Source organism: Bombina bombina, chromosome 2 (assembly GCF_027579735.1).
Source record: "Bombina bombina isolate aBomBom1 chromosome 2, aBomBom1.pri, whole genome shotgun sequence".
Taxonomy (NCBI): domain Eukaryota; kingdom Metazoa; phylum Chordata; class Amphibia; order Anura; family Bombinatoridae; genus Bombina; species Bombina bombina.
The window spans coordinates 621,273,269-621,290,781 of NC_069500.1; the positions used below are offsets into that span (position 1 = coordinate 621,273,269).

At 40.5% G+C, this 17,513-nt stretch overlaps 1 protein-coding gene across 1 annotated transcript in view; it reads right to left on the bottom strand.

The window, feature by feature from the left end:
* Positions 1–1,369: 1,369 nt before the first annotated feature.
* Positions 1,370–17,513, bottom strand: part of KIAA2026 (KIAA2026 ortholog) — a 305,243-nt gene continuing 289,099 nt past the window's right edge. The window contains exon 8 of the mRNA XM_053702562.1: positions 1,370–5,224. Within this exon, the coding sequence (XP_053558537.1) occupies positions 1,941–5,224 (3,284 nt within the window). The 3' untranslated portion in view covers positions 1,370–1,940. The remainder of the gene's footprint in view (positions 5,225–17,513) is intronic.

Here is a 17,513-nt window from a genome sequence, read left to right on the forward strand (position 1 = left end):
CAATTAGGTGCTATGTATAAAATGCTAGTAGTTTCAAATTCAGTGAAAACCCCCCTGAAAAAAAGGATATTGTTTAAGCATTTCGTTGATCCCATAAGTGTGTTGTGCACTTTATTAGAAACAAAACTTTATTGTGCAAAAGTAAAAAAATGGGTTTATTTAAAAACAGTCATGTATCCAATAGTTTAGCATTTACATTTGCCAGTATCGATTTGAATCCGACAAATGATTCAACAATTATTTTGGTTATGAACTAGTTCAATTCTAATTTTTGCCGTTTGAATACTTAAAGGGACATGAAACCTATTTTTATTTCATCATTCAGATAGAGAATACAATTTTAAACAACTTTCTAATTTACTTCTATTATCTAATGTGTTTCATTCTCTTGGTATCATTTGTTGAAGGAGCAGAAATGCACAACTGGTTTCTAACTGAACACATTGGTGAGCCAATAACAATCGGTATATATATATGCAGCTACCAATCAGTAGCTAGAACCTAGGTTCTTTGCTGCTCCTGAGCTTGCCAAGATAAACCTTTCAGCAAAGGATAACAAGAGAAGGAAGCTAATTAAATATTAGAAGTAAATTGTAAAGTTGTTTAAAATTGTATGCTCTATATGAATCAAGTACGAAAAATGTTGGGTTTAATGTCCCTTTAATGTTGTTGGTACATCTAGATTTTGTGATCTGCTTAATATGACTACTAATTTATATATTTTGGTATTAAATGTTTGAAATAGTAACTAGCATATTGAGTAAGGCTAATCTTCTTAACTATAAGCATATGCATATACACTGGTACTGTTCCTTTTACATATTTATGTCTAGGTTTTCTATTTATTTTCTATCAGATATAGAATCTATCTTGTATATTAGCCCCTAAATATTGGGGATGCCTCATGTATTCTGTAAAGTTTTCTTGCTTGTCTATAATCTAGTACTCAAAGAATTTGCAACATTGTAATTTATATACTTTGAGAATATAATAACTCTATTAAGGCAGCCCACGGCAGAACGCTATTTGGCTGAGAGGTGACGTTTCCACCTCTTAGCCAATAGCCGTGCGGGAAATCCTGCTTGACGCCGTAATAGAGACCAGGACCAAAATGAACAAATGTGTGGTGTTACTCTCCTTTTCAACCATTTGTGCAATAATAGAATATTTCCAAAATATTTATTGAGGGAAAAGTTAAATTCTGGTTTATAATCAATCATCTTTGCTTGGCTTTTACGGGTAATACTTTTTTTTTCTATGAGTGCTATTTATAAATACATTGACCGCAGTAACCTAGGATTAAATTAATTGCCATTTTTCTTTTTTAAATTTAATGTCTCTAAGAAAAATAATGAATTTGCCACAGAAACTCAGTACAGCGACTTAGTTTATTTATTACATGCAGATTGTTCTGCATTAATGCTAAACAGTACACTGCTGCAAAAATACTAAAATACTTAAAAAACTATACATTATGTAAACAAAACATAAATAAGACAATGCTCTGTATACAGAGAATTTAGTAAAGACTGTTAAGGATATGTACAATTTTACATTGTATAACCTAGAGGTTCATAATGCAAAAATATGCATTTTTACAGAAAAAAAATGACTTTACAAATGTAAAAAGACAAATGCTGTTCTAGACAAACTGCAAAAAGATCAAATAGAATTGTGCAAAAGTTTTAACTACCAATGTCAAACGTGACATTTTGTATATGAACAGGCTGCTCAAATAACCATCTTTTAAACTAATAAGTGCTTTTAGTTTGCTTTTTTACATAACAAGAACCACTTAGAAACAACATTCTACAATCTATAACGTAGATCAATGAGTGATCTGTACTCAGTACAGCATGTGAAACAACCAATAAAGCTCTCTCTGTTGAACGGAGAAAGATTACAACTATAACTAAACATGTTTTTTTGTGTGGCCTTACTCAAGATGCAACAGTGTGTGATTTTTCTGGTACATAGGATTGATGTGCAGGGAAAGCTGGGTCTGCATTTTTTGTTTCCGTAGATACTACAGGTGACAGGAGAGCCCTGTTCGTTGCAGAATTTACTGCTATGTTATCTCTAGGATATTGTAAAGTGTTACCAGCTTGTAATTGACTGCTGCTTTGTAGAACAGGGACAAGGTGTGATTTACAGGTAGCTGTCGATTGTGCACCTGATAATGAACATCCATCAACTGATGTTGCAGCACACAAAGACAAATTCATAGAGTTAATGTTTGTCGTAGTATGAGGGACTGGTAATGTTTTTGTAGTGCCAAAAGAATTCATGCTTTTTGCAATGTTAAAAGTATGATTTAGAGGTTGAGTCAAAGGCATATTTTGTTTCACTGGAGTTGCTTGTGCTACTGTATTTTCAGGGGTGAAACTCGGACACATCTGCATACCGTTCCGAAATAAAGATGTTCCTGGGTTTAAATTAGTAGATATTACAAGAACATGACTGCCTGCAGCTAAGCCTTGAGGAGGAACAATAAAACGGGTTCCATTAATTGTAATCTGAGTTCCAGGTGCCAAAGGAGTGCTGGTGTTGATAACAATTTTCTGCTGAATGCAAGAGTCATTTAATGTTCCCTTTACTTGGGTTGCAGCAGGTAAAGGAGTTGCCTGCAAAGCATGAGAGGAAGCTTGAGAAGAGACAGAAGCAGGTTCCAAATTAGATGGATTAGTTGCTAATGAAGGTGTCAGTACAGTGTGTGGTTTACTCACATTTGCTGGTAATGTTTTTGGAAATATTGCTGATGAAAACTGAACCTTGTCTGCTGTTTCTTTTGATACAGGTTGATGAGAAACTCTATCAGAAGTTGCTGCTAAATGAGAAGTCATACAAGAAGTAGGTCTAGTAGATATGACTGGCATCTGCAACGAAGAAAACACATTCCTTGTAGGCCCAGGCATTTGTGTAGTTGACAGTAACAAAGAAGATGAAAGATGCCCTGTCTTCACAGTGGATATAGCAACAGTGCTTCCTATGTTTGAGGAGCACAATCGATTAGACATATCTGGTACAATTACTGATGCCTCATTTGACTGTGCTTTAATATAATTCACAGGTGCAACTTCAGCACATCCTATAGTTTCTTTTGCTTTAGATAATGTGCAACCATATCCACTTTTATTACTTACACCTAGGCCACCATTTTGAACTCCTGGAATTTCTGTAGCTGTTGCTGACATGCCAAAGCCTTTACTGACACTGTCTTCTTTAGTGCATGCATTTTGAAGAATATTAAATGGCAAGATATTCTTTGTGGATCCACTTGTATTTAGAATAGTTTGCCCAATGCTTAGTCCAATTTTCACATCTTTTACTTGAGACACGATAGGAGCTGAACTTATTTTTACTGGTGACCCAAAAGTAGAAGGAATTAAAAAGATCTGGGGTTGTTCAGCAGCTTTAACTGGTGTCCTACCAACTAGTGAAGGCACAGCTTGCTTTGAGGAATGCTGTGCATTGCTGGTGCTTGATGAAGCACTTGGCACTTGAGCATTAATGAAAACAAGCTTCTGAGGAGAAACCACAGATGGTGTTGATGTAGACAGTGTGCTCATTTGTGTGGGTGGAAGAATAGAAGGTGCTGTAACCAACATAACTTTATGTAGTGAAGGTGCACATGGTAAATCACCAATTGATGATGTGCTGTCAGGCAGCATTGCTGGTATTTTACTGCCGTTAGATTCTGTCTGTTTTTTATCTGCTTTAGTCTTGGTAACTGGAGTATTAACTTTTCCTAAAGTGTCTGTAAAGCCTACTGCAACAGATGGTAAAGGTGACGGTAGAAAGGAACTTGTTGAAAGGTTGGTGGAAGGAATGCTAGTAGGCTGCTTGAGCTTACCTGCTATTTGACAGAGGTTTGCAGTGCTTTGATACTGGCATTGTGCAGCAAGATTTGGTTCGGGTAACTTGTTAAGAACTTCAGAAACAGCTACAGAGGATGAAGAAGATGAAATTCCAGAAGTTGAAGAAAGGAAGCCAGGAAGAAATGGAGAAGAGGATGCAGATGTTTTAGTATTTGATACCATAAATGACTGAAGCTGAGGTGAAAATGTAAAAATAGAGTTTGGCGTCATGACAGAAGAGCTCTGGTCATGGCTTGTCTGTACCTTTACAACCCCTGTGTTGCCACCACGTGTTCGCACAAGAATCGATTGAGAGTCTCTAATACATACTGTTTTCAATTCTTGCTTTGTTTCAGAATCCATGGGTTGTATAGGTGATGTGACTGTTGTATTATTAGTCACTCCAGTGCTACCTCTGGCTGGTGTTTTTTCTTTTGGATTAGGATGAACTGCAAGAGACATAACAGAGGGCAGAACAGAAGGTGGAAATATAGTTGCTAAAGCAGTACTGCCTTTGTTTATTTCACTAGGTGATTTCAGAACACTATTCTCAGATGTTGGTTTAGATAGATGTGGAGCAACTACAGCACTTGGAAATTTTGTAAAATGCACAACACTTTGGTGTTTTGAAGTTGTATTTTCTGTAACATAACTTGATGGGGAACTGAACAGTGATCCATTTGGTGTGCTGTGCTCTCCTACTTCACTTTTCTGCAAGAAGTGGTTTTCCTTTGAAAATACCTGTCCTTCTTTGTGTTGAATAAGAAGATTTTTGGGCAAAACTAAAACTGGCTGAATTACTTTTTCTCCAGTTTTAGCATCTACCACTGGCTGCATCTGAATCTTTAAAGGGGAATTCTGAAGATCAACAGGGACACATTGCCCTCCTGCCATCTTGTAAACCACTTGTAAATGGGTTTTTGAATCATCTTGGAAGGACGTTACAGGTTTTACTATGGATTTCTCTGTTGAAGATGATGCTGAATGTTCAGGAGCATGTATGCTTTTGCTTATGCTTGGAACTATATGACTTGTTAAGGTCACTTTATTCCCAGAATTCTTTGCAATCAAAGCCTGAATTGGTTTGGTCCCTTTAACAACTTCTGGGGATTCTGAATCAGTTTGTTGCGGGTCTTTTATATATGCATGCATACTTTCTTCTGTGCAATGTAAAGTAGCCTCATGTGCATCTAACTTGAGTTTCTTTTTTGGTGAAGTCTCTTTTGTTTCATTACCAAGATGAATGTATTGTTTCCACTGGCGTTTAGAAGTTTTTGGAGGAGATTTTGAAAAGTCTCTGGAGAGGGGTTCTTTTTTCAGTAATTTGTTTTTTCCTGGCAAATCTATTTCCGGAACCTTCAATTGATCTGCAAAAAAAAAGAATTTTGAATTAAAGCAAAGCAGTTCCATCAGATATATTTATGGTTGACAAAATCTTTAAAGGGGTATTAAAAACTAAATAAATGCTAGATATAATGAAACATTCAAAGAAAAGATTAGTCTGAGACAACATGTAGATATATATTTTTTAAGTTTCATTAGCTGTTTAAATATTGACAAAATAAAAGTATTAGTGTCTATAAAACAATGGGAGCTGCCATGTTGTAACTTAGGTTACCTTCTCTGCTGTGGCCAATTAGAGACAGTTATAAATAGGTCACAATGGTGTACAGCCAATGGCTGTGTGGAATATAAAAGTGTTCTGCACTTGCATTTTTAACAGGAACTGAAAACTTCACAGTTTCAGAATGGAATTACAGGAAAACGAGGCAAAATAAATAATGACAGCATATCACAATTTTTTTTTTTCATATAAGAATTATCATTTTATATTACCATCTCTCGAAGTGCATAATGTCTCTTTAAAGGCACACTATACCCAAACATTTTCTTTCACGATTAAGGTAGAGAATACAATTTTAAACAACATTCCAATTTACTTCTATGACCTAATTTGCTTAATTCTTTAGATATACTTTAATTAAGAAATAGCAATGCACACGGTGAACCAATCACAGGAGGCATCTATGTGCAGCCACCAATCAGCAGCTACTAAGCATATCTAGATATTCTTTTCAGCAAGGAATATCAAGAGAATGAAGCAAAATAGATAATAGAAGTAAATTAGAAAGTTGTTTATAATTGTATGCTCTTTCTAAATCATGAAAGAAAAAATTTGGGTTTCATGTCCCTTTAAGCAAAATATAAATAATTGATTTGATGATAAATGATTCATAGCAGATCTTAAATTATATTAGGATGGTATATGTATATTAAAGATAGAAACAATAGCAGAGAATTTGGAATAAATAGAAACTCTAGTAATGCATATCCACTTACCAATAGACATGACAGGTATGAATGGAACACAGTTCAGAGAAGTAGGAATAGAGAGACACATGAACCAGATATAAGGAACAATAGGAATGCTTTTGGAAATAGGAATAGATATGAAGTGCTTTGTAATTTTGAAGAAAATGAGGAGTTTTTTTTAGGATCCAAGAAAAAAAAGTATATACCAGACACAGACATTTTTTTCCAAAAGGAGAAGATACATAGAGGAGGACAAAAGCACAAGAGGAGAGAGATATTGAAGAGGGAGACAGTGAGATAAACTCAAGAGAATATTATCATTCCCAATGAGGACTTAATTAAAAAAGGAATATTTAATTTATCTCAAAAGAATATTACAGCAAATCAAGCAGAGATATTAAGCAAAGGCTTAAAATACGCCCTGGGTCAAAAGCTAAATACATTTGATGCATATATTGGAGTACAAAAGTTTACAAAATTTATCAATACATTTTTTTTTACTTAAAGGACATGAAAATAGTTTTCTTTCTTGTTTCAGATAGAGAATACACGTTTAAACAACTTTCTTATTTACTTCTTTTATCTAATTTGCTTTGTTCTCTTGGCATTCTTTGCTGAAATGCATACATTAGTAGGCTCAGGAGATGGGAGATAATTGTTGATTGGTAGCTGCTCATATATACATCTTGTCATTGGCTTAACTATGTGTTCAGCTAGCTCCCAGTATTGCATTGTTGCTCCTTAAATAAAAGATACCAAGAGAATCGTATAAAATTGATCGTAGAAATAAATTGGAAGATTGTTTAAAATTGTATATTCTATCGGAAACATAAAAGAAAAAATTAGGGTGTCATGTCCTTTTAATCCACTGGAAAGATAAGTTATTAACAACTCAAATGAAACCAATAAGATAATTCACACCGGTTTAAAAAATAAATCGTCATTAACCCCCCCCCTATTGTAAATCCGCTCCTATGAAGATATTCTTAGAACTTGTAGAACGTGACTTAAGAGCAATGAAAAACAAATATAGCTGTAATTTGAATAAAAAAAAAGAAGAGGCACTTAAAGAACTAAAACTAGATAAAAACATAGACATAAAAGAGGCTGATAAAGGGGGTGGAGTCGTAATAATGGATAAGTCTACATACATAAAAGAATGTGAGCGACTCTTAAATGACGATGTAACCTATAAAAAACTAAATATGAACCCTTTAAACATTTTTAAAAAAAGAATGGAGATATATTTGGAAAAAGGGAAAAAAAACATAATTTATGCTTACCTGATAAATTTATTTCTCTTGTAGTGTATCCAGTCCACGGATCATCCATTACTTGTGGGATATTCTCCTTCCCAACAGGAAGTTGCAAGAGGATCACCCACAGCAGAGCTGCTATATAGCTCCTCCCCTCACTGCCATATCCAGTCATTCGACCGAAACAAGACGAGAAAGGAGAAACCATAGGGTGCAGTGGTGACTGTAGTTTAATTAAAATTTAGACCTGCCTTAAAAGGACAGGGCGGGCCGTGGACTGCATACACTACAAGAGAAATAAATTTATCAGGTAAGCATAAATTATGTTTTCTCTTGTTAAGTGTATCCAGTCCACGGATCATCCATTACTTGTGGGATACCAATACCAAAGCTAAATTACACGGATGATGGGAGGGACAAGGCAGGAACTTAAACAGAAGGAACCACTGCCTGTAGAACCTTTCTCCCAAAAACAGCCTCCGAAGAAGCAAAAGTGTCAAATTTGTAAAATTTTGAAAAGGTGTGAAGCGAAGACCAAGTCGCAGCCTTGCAAATCTGTTCAACAGAGGCCTCATTTTAAAAGGCCCAGGTGGAAGCCACAGCTCTAGTAGAATGAGCTGTAATCCTTTCAGGGGGCTGCTGTCTAGCAGTCTCATAGGCTAAGCGTATTAAGCTCCGAAGCCAAAAGGAGAGAGAGGTTGTCGAAGCTTTTTGACCTCTCCTCTGTCCAGAGTAAACGACAAACAGGGCAGATGTTTGACGAAAATCTATAGTAGCCTGTAAGTAAAACTTCAAGGCACGGACTACGTCCAGATTATGCAAAAGACGTTCCTTCTTTGAAGAAGGATTAGGACACAATGATGGAACAACAATCTCTTGATTGATATTCCTGTTAGAAACCACCTTAGGTAAAAACCCAGGTTTGGTACGCAGAACTACCTTGTCTGAATGAAAAATCAGATAAGGAGAATCACAATGTAAGGCAGATAACTCAGAGACTCTTCGACCCGAGGAAATAGCCATCAAAAACAGAACTTTCCAAGATAAAAGTTTAATATCAATGGAATGAAGGGGTTCAAACGGAACTCCCTGAAGAACTTTAAGAACCAAGTTTAAGCTCCACGGGGGAGCAACAGTTTTAAACAGAGACTTAATCCTAACCAAAGCCTGGACGTCTGGAACTTCTGCCAGACGCTTGTGCAAAAGAATAGACAGAGAAGAGATCTGTCCTTTTAAAGAACTAGCTGATAAGCCTTTGTCCAAACCCTCTTTGAGAAAGGACAATATCCTAGGAATCCTAACCTTACTCCATGAGTAACTCTTGGATTCACGCCAATAAAGATATTTACGCCATATCTTATGGTAGATTTTCCTGGTGACAGGCTTCCGAGCCTGTATTAAGGTATCAATGACTGACTCAGAGAAGCCACGCCTTGATAGAATCAAGCGTTCAATCTCCATGCAGTCAGTCTCAGAGAAATTAGATTTGGATGATTGAAAAGACCTTGTATTAGAAGGTCCTGCCTCAGAGGCAGAGTCCATGGTGGAAGAGATGACATGTCCACTAGGTCTGCATACCAGGTCCTGCGTGGCCACGCAGACGCTATCGGAATCACCGATGCTCTCTCCTGTTTGATTTTGGCAATCAGTCGAGGGAGCAGAGGAAACGGTGGAAACACATAGGCCAGGTTGAAGAACCAAGGAGCTGCTAGAGCATCTATCAGCGTTGCTCCCGGGTCCCTGGACCTGGATCCGTAACAAGGAAGCTTGGAGTTCTGGCGAGACGCCATGAGATCCAGTTCTGGTTTGCCCCAACGATGGACCAGTTGAGCAAACACCTCCGGATGGAGTTCCCACTCCCCCGGATGAAAAGTTTGACGACTTAGAAAATCCGCCTCCCAGTTCTCTACGCCTGGGATGTGGATTGCTGACAGGTGGCAAGAGTGAGACTCTGCCCAGCGAATTATCTTTGAGACTTCTAACATCGCTAGGGAACTCCTGGCTCCCCCTTGATGGTTGATGTAAGCCACAGTCGTGATGTTGTCCGACTGAAATCTGATGAACCTCAGTGTTGCTAACTGAGGCCAAGCTAGAAGAGCATTGAATATTGCTCTTAACTCCAGAATATTTATTGGGAGGAGTTTCTCCTCCTGAGTCCACGATCCCTGAGCCTTCAGGGAGTTCCAGACTGCGCCCCAACCTAGAAGGCTGGCATCTGTTGTTACAATCGTCCAATCTGGCCTGCGAAAGGTCATACCCTTGGACAGATGGACCCGAGAAAGCCACCAGAGAAGAGAATCTCTGGTCTCTTGATCCAGATTTAGTAGAGGGGACAAATCTGAGTAATCCCCATTCCACTGACTTAGCATGCATAATTGCAGCGGTCTGAGATGCAGGCGCGCAAATGGCACTATGTCCATTGCCGCTACCATTAAGCCGATTACTTCCATGCACTGAGCCACTAACGGGCGTGGAATGGAATGAAGGGCACGGCAAGTATTTAGAAGTTTTGATAACCTGGACTCCGTCAGGTAAATTTTCATCTCTACCGAATCTATAAGAGTCCCTAGGAAGGAGACTCTTGTGAGTGGTGATAGAGAACTCTTTTCCACGTTCACTTTCCACCCATGCGACCTCAGAAATGCCAGAACTATCTCTGTATGAGACTTGGCAATTTGAAAGCTTGACGCCTGTATCAGGATGTCGTCTAGATACGGAGCCACCGCTATGCCTCGCGGTCTTAGAACCGCCAGAAGTGAGCCCAGAACCTTTGTAAAAATTCTCGGGGCAGTGGCCAACCCGAAGGGAAGAGCTACAAATTGGTAATGCCTGTCTAGAAAGGCAAACCTTAGGAATCCTTTAAGTCCACTGTGGTCATGTACTGACCCTCTTGGATCATGGGTAGGATGGTCCGAATAGTTTCCATTTTGAATGATGGAACTTGTTTAAGATCTTTAGATCCAAGATTGGTCTGAAGGTTCCCTCTTTCTTGGGAACCACAAACAGATTTGAATAAAATCCCTGTCCTTGTTCCGTCCGCGGAACTGGATGGATAACTCCCATTACAAGGAGGTCTTGCACACAGCTTAGGAATGCCTCTTTCTTTATCTGGTTTGCTGATAACCTTGAAAGATGAAATCTCCCTTGTGGAGGAGAAGCTTTGAAGTCCAGAAGATATCCCTGAGATATGATCTCCAACGCCCAGGGATCCTGAACATCTCTTGCCCACGCCTGGGCGAAGAGAGAAAGTCTGCGCCCCACTAGATCCGTTTCCGGATAGGGGGCCGTTCCTTCATGCTGTCTTGGTGGCAGCAGCAGGCTTTCTGGCCTGCTTGCCCTTGTTCCAGGACTGGTTAGGTTTCCAAGCCTGTCTGGAATGAGCAACAGCTCCCTCTTGTTTTGAAGCGGAGGAAGTTGATGCTGCTCCTGCCTTGAAATTTCTAAAGGCACGAAAATTAGACTGTTTGGCCTTTGATTTGGCCCTGTCCTGAGGAAGGGTATGACCCTTGCCTCTAGTAATGTCAGCAATAATTTCCTTCAAGCCAGGCCCGAATAAGGTCTGCCCCTTGAAAGGAATGTTCAGTAATTTAGACTTTGAAGTCACGTCAGCTGACCAGGATTTAAGCCATAGCGCCCTACGCGCCTGGATGGCAAATCCGGAATTCTTAGCCGTTAGTTTAGTCAAATGAACAATGGCATCAGAAACAAATGAGTTAGCTAGCTTAAGCGTTCTAAGCTTGTCAATAATTTCATTCAATGGAGCTGTCTGGATGGCCTCTTCCAGGGCCTCAAACCAGAATTCCGCCGCAGCAGTGACAGGCGCAATGCATGCAAGGGGCTGTAAAATAAAACCTTGTTGAATAAACATTTTCTTAAGGTAACCCTCCAATTTTTTATCCATTGGATCTGAAAAAGCACAACTGTCCTCAACCGGGATAGTGGTACGCTTTGCTAAAGTAGAAATTGCTCCCTCCACCTTAGGGACCGTCTGCCATAAGTCCCGTGTAGTGGCGTCTATTGGAAACATTTTTCTAAATATAGGAGGTGGGGAAAAGGGCACACCGGGTCTATCCCACTCCTTGCTAATAATTTCTGTAAGCCTTTTAGGTATAGGAAAAACGTCAGTACACACAGGCACCGCATAGTATCTATCCAGCCTACACAATTTCTCTGGAATTGCAACTGTGTTACAGTCATTCAGAGCAGCTAATACCTCCCCAAGCAATACACGGAGGTTCTCAAGCTTAAATTTAAAATTAGAAATCTCTGAATCAGGTTTCCCCGAGATGTCACCGAGATGTCACCCACAGACTGAAGCTCTCCGTCCTCATGTTCTGCATACTGTGACGCGCTTGCCTCTTAATTCAGGCAATCTAGATAATACCTCTGACAGGGTATTAGTCATGATTGCAGCCATGTCCTGCAAGGTAATCGCTATGGGCGTCCCTGATGTAATTGGCGCCATATTAGCGTGTGTCCCCTGAGCGGGAGGCGAAGGGTCTGACACGTGGGGAGAGTTAGTCGGTATAACTTCCCCCTCGACAGAACCCTCTAGTGATAATTCTTTTATAGATAAAGACTGATCTTTACTGTTTAAGGTGAAATCAATACATTTAGTACACATTCTCCTATGGGGCTCCACCATGGCTTTCAAACATAATGAACAAGTAGGTTCCTCTGTGTCAGACATGTTTAAACAGACTAGCAATGAGACTAGCAAGCTTGGAAAACACTTTAAAACAAGTTTACAAGCAATATAAAAAACGTTACTGCGCCTTTAAGAAACACAAATTTTCCCAAATTTTGAAATAACAGTGAAAAAATGCAGTTACACTAACAAAATTTTTACAGTGTATGTAATAAGTTAGCAGAGCATTGCACCCACTTGCAAATGGATGATTAACCCCTTAATACCAAAAACGGAATAACAAATGACAAAAACGTTTTTTTAAACAGTCACAACTGCCACAGCTCTACTGTGGCTTTTTACCTCCCTCAATACGACTTTTGAAGCCTTTTGAGCCCTTCAGAGAAGTCCTGGATCATGCAGGAAGAAGCTGGATGTCTGTGTCTGTAATTTTTGCTGTGCAAAAAAACGCCAAAATAGGCCCCTCCCACTCATATTACAACAGTGGGAAGCCTCAGGGAACTGTTTCTAGGCAAAATTCAAGCCAGCCATGTGGAAAAAACTAGGCCCCAATAAGTTTTATCACCAAACATATGTAAAAAACGATTAAACATGCCAGCAAACGTTTTAAAATACACTTTTATAAGAGTATGTATCTCTATTAATAAGCCTGATACCAGTCGCTATCACTGCATTTAAGGCTTTACTTACATTACTTCGGTATCAGCAGCATTTTCTAGCAAATTCCATCCCTAGAAAAATATTTTAACTGCACATACCTTATTACAGGAAAACCTGCACGCTATTCCCCCTCTGAAGTTAACTCACTCCTCAGAATATGTGAGAACAGCAAAGGATCTTAGTTACTTCTGCTAAGATCATAGAAAACGCAGGCAGATTCTTCTTCTAAATACTGTCTGAGATAAACAGTACACTCCGGTACCATTTAAAAAACATAATTTATGCTTACCTGATAAATTCCTTTCTTCTGTTGTGTGATCAGTCCACGGGTCATCATTACTTCTGGGATATAACTCCTCCCCAACAGGAAATGCAAGAGGATTCACCCAGCAGAGCTGCATATAGCTCCTCCCCTCTACGTCAGTCCCAGTCATTCGACCAAGAATCAACGAGAAAGGAGTAACCAAGGGTGAAGTGGTGACTGGAGTATAATTTAAAAGATATTTACCTGCCTTAAAAACAGGGCGGGCCGTGGACTGATCACACAACAGAAGAAAGGAATTTATCAGGTAAGCATAAATTATGTTTTCTTCTGTTATGTGTGATCAGTCCACGGGTCATCATTACTTCTGGGATACCAATACCAAAGCAAAAGTACACGGATGACGGGAGGGATAGGCAGGCTCATTATACAGAAGGAACCACTGCCTGAAGAACCTTTCTCCCAAAAATAGCCTCCGAAGAAGCAAAAGTGTCAAATTTGTAAAATTTGGAAAAAGTATGAAGCGAAGACCAAGTTGCAGCCTTGCAAATCTGTTCAACAGAGGCCTCATTCTTAAAGGCCCAAGTGGAAGCCACAGCTCTAGTGGAGTGAGCTGTAATTCTTTCAGGAGGCTGCTGTCCAGCAGTCTCGTAGGCTAAACGTATTATGCTACGAAGCCAAAAAGAGAGAGAGGTAGCAGAAGCTTTTTGACCTCTCCTCTGTCCAGAATAAACGACAAACAGGGAAGAAGTTTGGCGAAAATCTTTAGTTGCCTGCAAGTAGAACTTGAGGGCACGAACTACATCCAGATTGTGTAGAAGACGTTCCTTCTTTGAAGAAGGATTTGGACACAAGGATGGAACAACAATCTCTTGATTGATATTCCTGTTAGTGACTACCTTAGGTAAGAACCCAGGTTTAGTACGCAGAACTACCTTGTCTGAGTGAAAAATCAGATAAGGAGAATCACAATGTAGTGCTGATAACTCAGAGACTCTTCGAGCCGAGGAAATAGCCATTAAAAACAGAACTTTCCAAGATAACAATTTTATATCAATGGAATGAAGGGGTTCAAACGGAACACCCTGTAAAACGTTAAGAACTAAGTTTAAACTCCATGGCGGAGCAACGGCTTTAAACACAGGCTTGATCCTAGCTAAAGCCTGACAAAAGGCCTGGACGTCTGGATTTTCTGACAGACGCCTGTGTAACAAGATGGACAGAGCTGAAATCTGTCCCTTTAATGAACTAGCTGATAAACCCTTTTCTAAACCTTCTTGTAGAAAGGACAATATCCTAGGGATCCTAACCTTACTCCAGGAGTAACGTTTGGATTCGCACCAGTATAGGTATTTGCGCCATATTTTATGGTAAATCTTTCTGGTAACAGGCTTCCTAGCCTGTATCAGGGTATCAATAACCGACTCAGAAAAACCACGTTTTGATAAAATCAAGCGTTCAATTTCCAAGCAGTCAGTTTCAGAGAAGTTAGATTTTGATGTTTGAATGGACCCTGTATCAGAAGGTCCTGTCTTAGAGGTAGAGACCAAGGCGGACAGGATGACATGTCCACTAGATCTGCATACCAAGTCCTGCGTGGCCATGCAGGCGCTATTAGAATCACTGATGCTCTCTCCTGTTTGATTTTGGCAATCAATCGAGGAAGCAGCGGGAAGGGTGGAAACACATAAGCCATCCCGAAGTTCCAAGGTGCTGTCAAAGCATCTATCAGAACCGCTCCCGGATCCCTGGATCTGGACCCGTAGTGAGAAAGTTTGGCGTTCTGCCGAGACGCCATGAGATCTATCTCTGGTTTGCCCCAACGTCGAAGTATTTGGGCAAAGACCTCCGGATGAAGTTCCCACTCTCCCGGATGAAAAGTCTGGCGACTCAAGAAATCCGCCTCCCAATTCTCCACTCCCGGGATGTGGATTGCTGACAGGTGGCAAGAGTGAGACTCTGCCCAGCGAATTATCTTTGATACTTCCATCATTGCTAGGGAGCTTCTTGTCCCTCCCTGATGGTTGATGTAAGCTACAGTCGTGATATTGTCCGACTGAAACCTGATGAACCCCCGAGTTGTTAATTGGGGCCAAGCCAGAAGGGCATTGAGAACTGCTCTCAATTCCAGAATGTTTATTGGAAGGAGACTCTCCTCCTGATTCCATAATCCCTGAGCCTTCAGAGAATTCCAGACAGCGCCCCAACCTAGTAGGCTGGCGTCTGTTGTTACGATTGTCCAGTCTGGCCTGCTGAATGGCATCCCCCTGGACAGGTGTGGCCGGTAAAGCCACCATAGAAGAGAATTTCTGGTCTCTTGATTCAGATTCAGAGTAGGGGACAAATCTGAGTAATCCCCATTCCACTGACTTAGCATGCACAATTGCAGCGGTCTGAGGTGTAGGCGTGCAAAAGGTACTATGTCCATTGCCGCTACCATTAAGCCGATCACCTCCATGCATTGAGCTACTGACGGGTGTTGAATGGAATGAAGGACACGGCATGCATCTTGAAGCTTTGTTAACCTGTCTTCTGTCAGGTAAATCTTCATTTCTACAGAATCTATAAGAGTCCCCAAGAATGGAACTCTTGTGAGAGGAAAAAGAGAACTCTTCTTTTCGTTCACTTTCCATCCATGCGACCTTAGAAATGCCAGAACTAACTCTGTATGAGACTTGGCAGTTTGAAAGCTTGAAGCTTGTATTAGAATGTCGTCTAGGTACGGAGCTACCGAAATCCCTCGCGGTCTTAGTACCGCCAGAAGGGCACCCAGAACCTTTGTGAAGATTCTTGGGGCCGTAGCCAATCCGAATGGAAGAGCTACAAACTGGTAGTGCCTGTCTAGGAAGGCAAACCGTAGATACCGGTGATGATCTTTGTGAATCGGTATGTGAAGGTAAGCATCTTTTAAATCCACTGTGGTCATGTACTGACCCTTTTGGATCATGGGTAAGATTGTCCGAATAGTTTCCATTTTGAACGATGGAACTCTTAGGAATTTGTTTAGAATTTTTAAATCTAAGATTGGCCTGAAAGTTCCCTCTTTTTTGGGAACCACAAACAGGTTTGAGTAGAACCCTTGTCCTTGTTCCGACCGCGGAACCGGATGGATCACTCCCATTAATAACAGATCTTGTACACAGCGTAGAAACGCTTCTTTCTTTATCTGGTTTGTTGACAACCTTGACAGATGAAATCTCCCTCTTGGGGGAGATAATTTGAAGTCTAGAAGGTATCCCTGAGATATGATCTCTAGCGCCCAGGGATCCTGAACATCTCTTGCCCAGGCCTGGGCGAAGAGAGAAAGTCTGCCCCCCACTAGATCCGGTCCCGGATCGGGGGCTCTCGGTTCATGCTGTCTTTGGGGCAGCAGCAGGTTTCCTGGCCTGTTTGCCCTTGTTCCAGGACTGGTTAGGTTTCCAGCCTTGCCTGTAACGAGCAACAGCTCCTTCCTGTTTTGGTGCAGTGGAGGTTGATGCTGCTCCTGTTTTGAAATTCCGAAAGGGACGAAAATTAGACTGTCTAGCCTTAGCTTTGGCTTTGTCTTGAGGTAGGGCGTGGCCCTTACCTCCTGTAATGTCAGCGATAATTTCTTTCAAACCGGGCCCAAATAAAGACTGCCCCTTGAAAGGTATATTAAGTAATTTGGACTTAGAAGTAACATCAGCTGACCAGGATTTTAGCCACAGTGCCCTACGTGCCTGTATGGCGAATCCTGAGTTCTTAGCCGTAAGTTTGGTTAAATGTACTACGGCCTCCGAAATGAATGAATTAGCTAGTTTAAGGACTCTAAGCCTGTCCATAATGTCGTCTAGCGTAGATGAACTAAGGTTCTCTTCCAGAGACTCAATCCAAAATGCTGCCGCAGCCGTAATCGGCGCGATACATGCAAGGGGTTGCAATATAAAACCTTGTTGAACAAACATTTTCTTAAGGTAACCCTCTAATTTTTTATCCATTGGATCTGAAAAAGCACAGCTATCCTCCACCGGGATAGTGGTACGCTTAGCTAAAGTAGAAACTGCTCCCTCCACCTTAGGGACCGTCTGCCATAAGTCCCGAGTGGTGGCGTCTATTGGAAACATCTTTCTAAATATTGGAGGGGGTGAGAACGGCACACCGGGTCTATCCCACTCCTTAGTAACAATTTCAGTTAATCTCTTAGGTATAGGAAAAACGTCAGTACTCGCCGGTACCGCAAAGTATTTATCCAACCTACACAGTTTCTCTGGTATTGCAACGGTGTTACAATCATTGAGAGCTGCTAAGACCTCCCCTAGTAATACACGGAGGTTCTCCAATTTAAATTTAAAATTTGAAATATCTGAATCCAATCTGTTTGGATCAGAACCGTCACCCACAGAATGAAGCTCTCCGTCCTCATGCTCTGCAAGCTGTGACGCAGTATCAGACATGGCCCTAGTATTGTCAGCGCACTCTGTTCTCACCCCAGAGTGATCACGCTTGCCTCTTAGTTCTGGTAATTTAGACAAAACTTCAGTCATAACAGTAGCCAT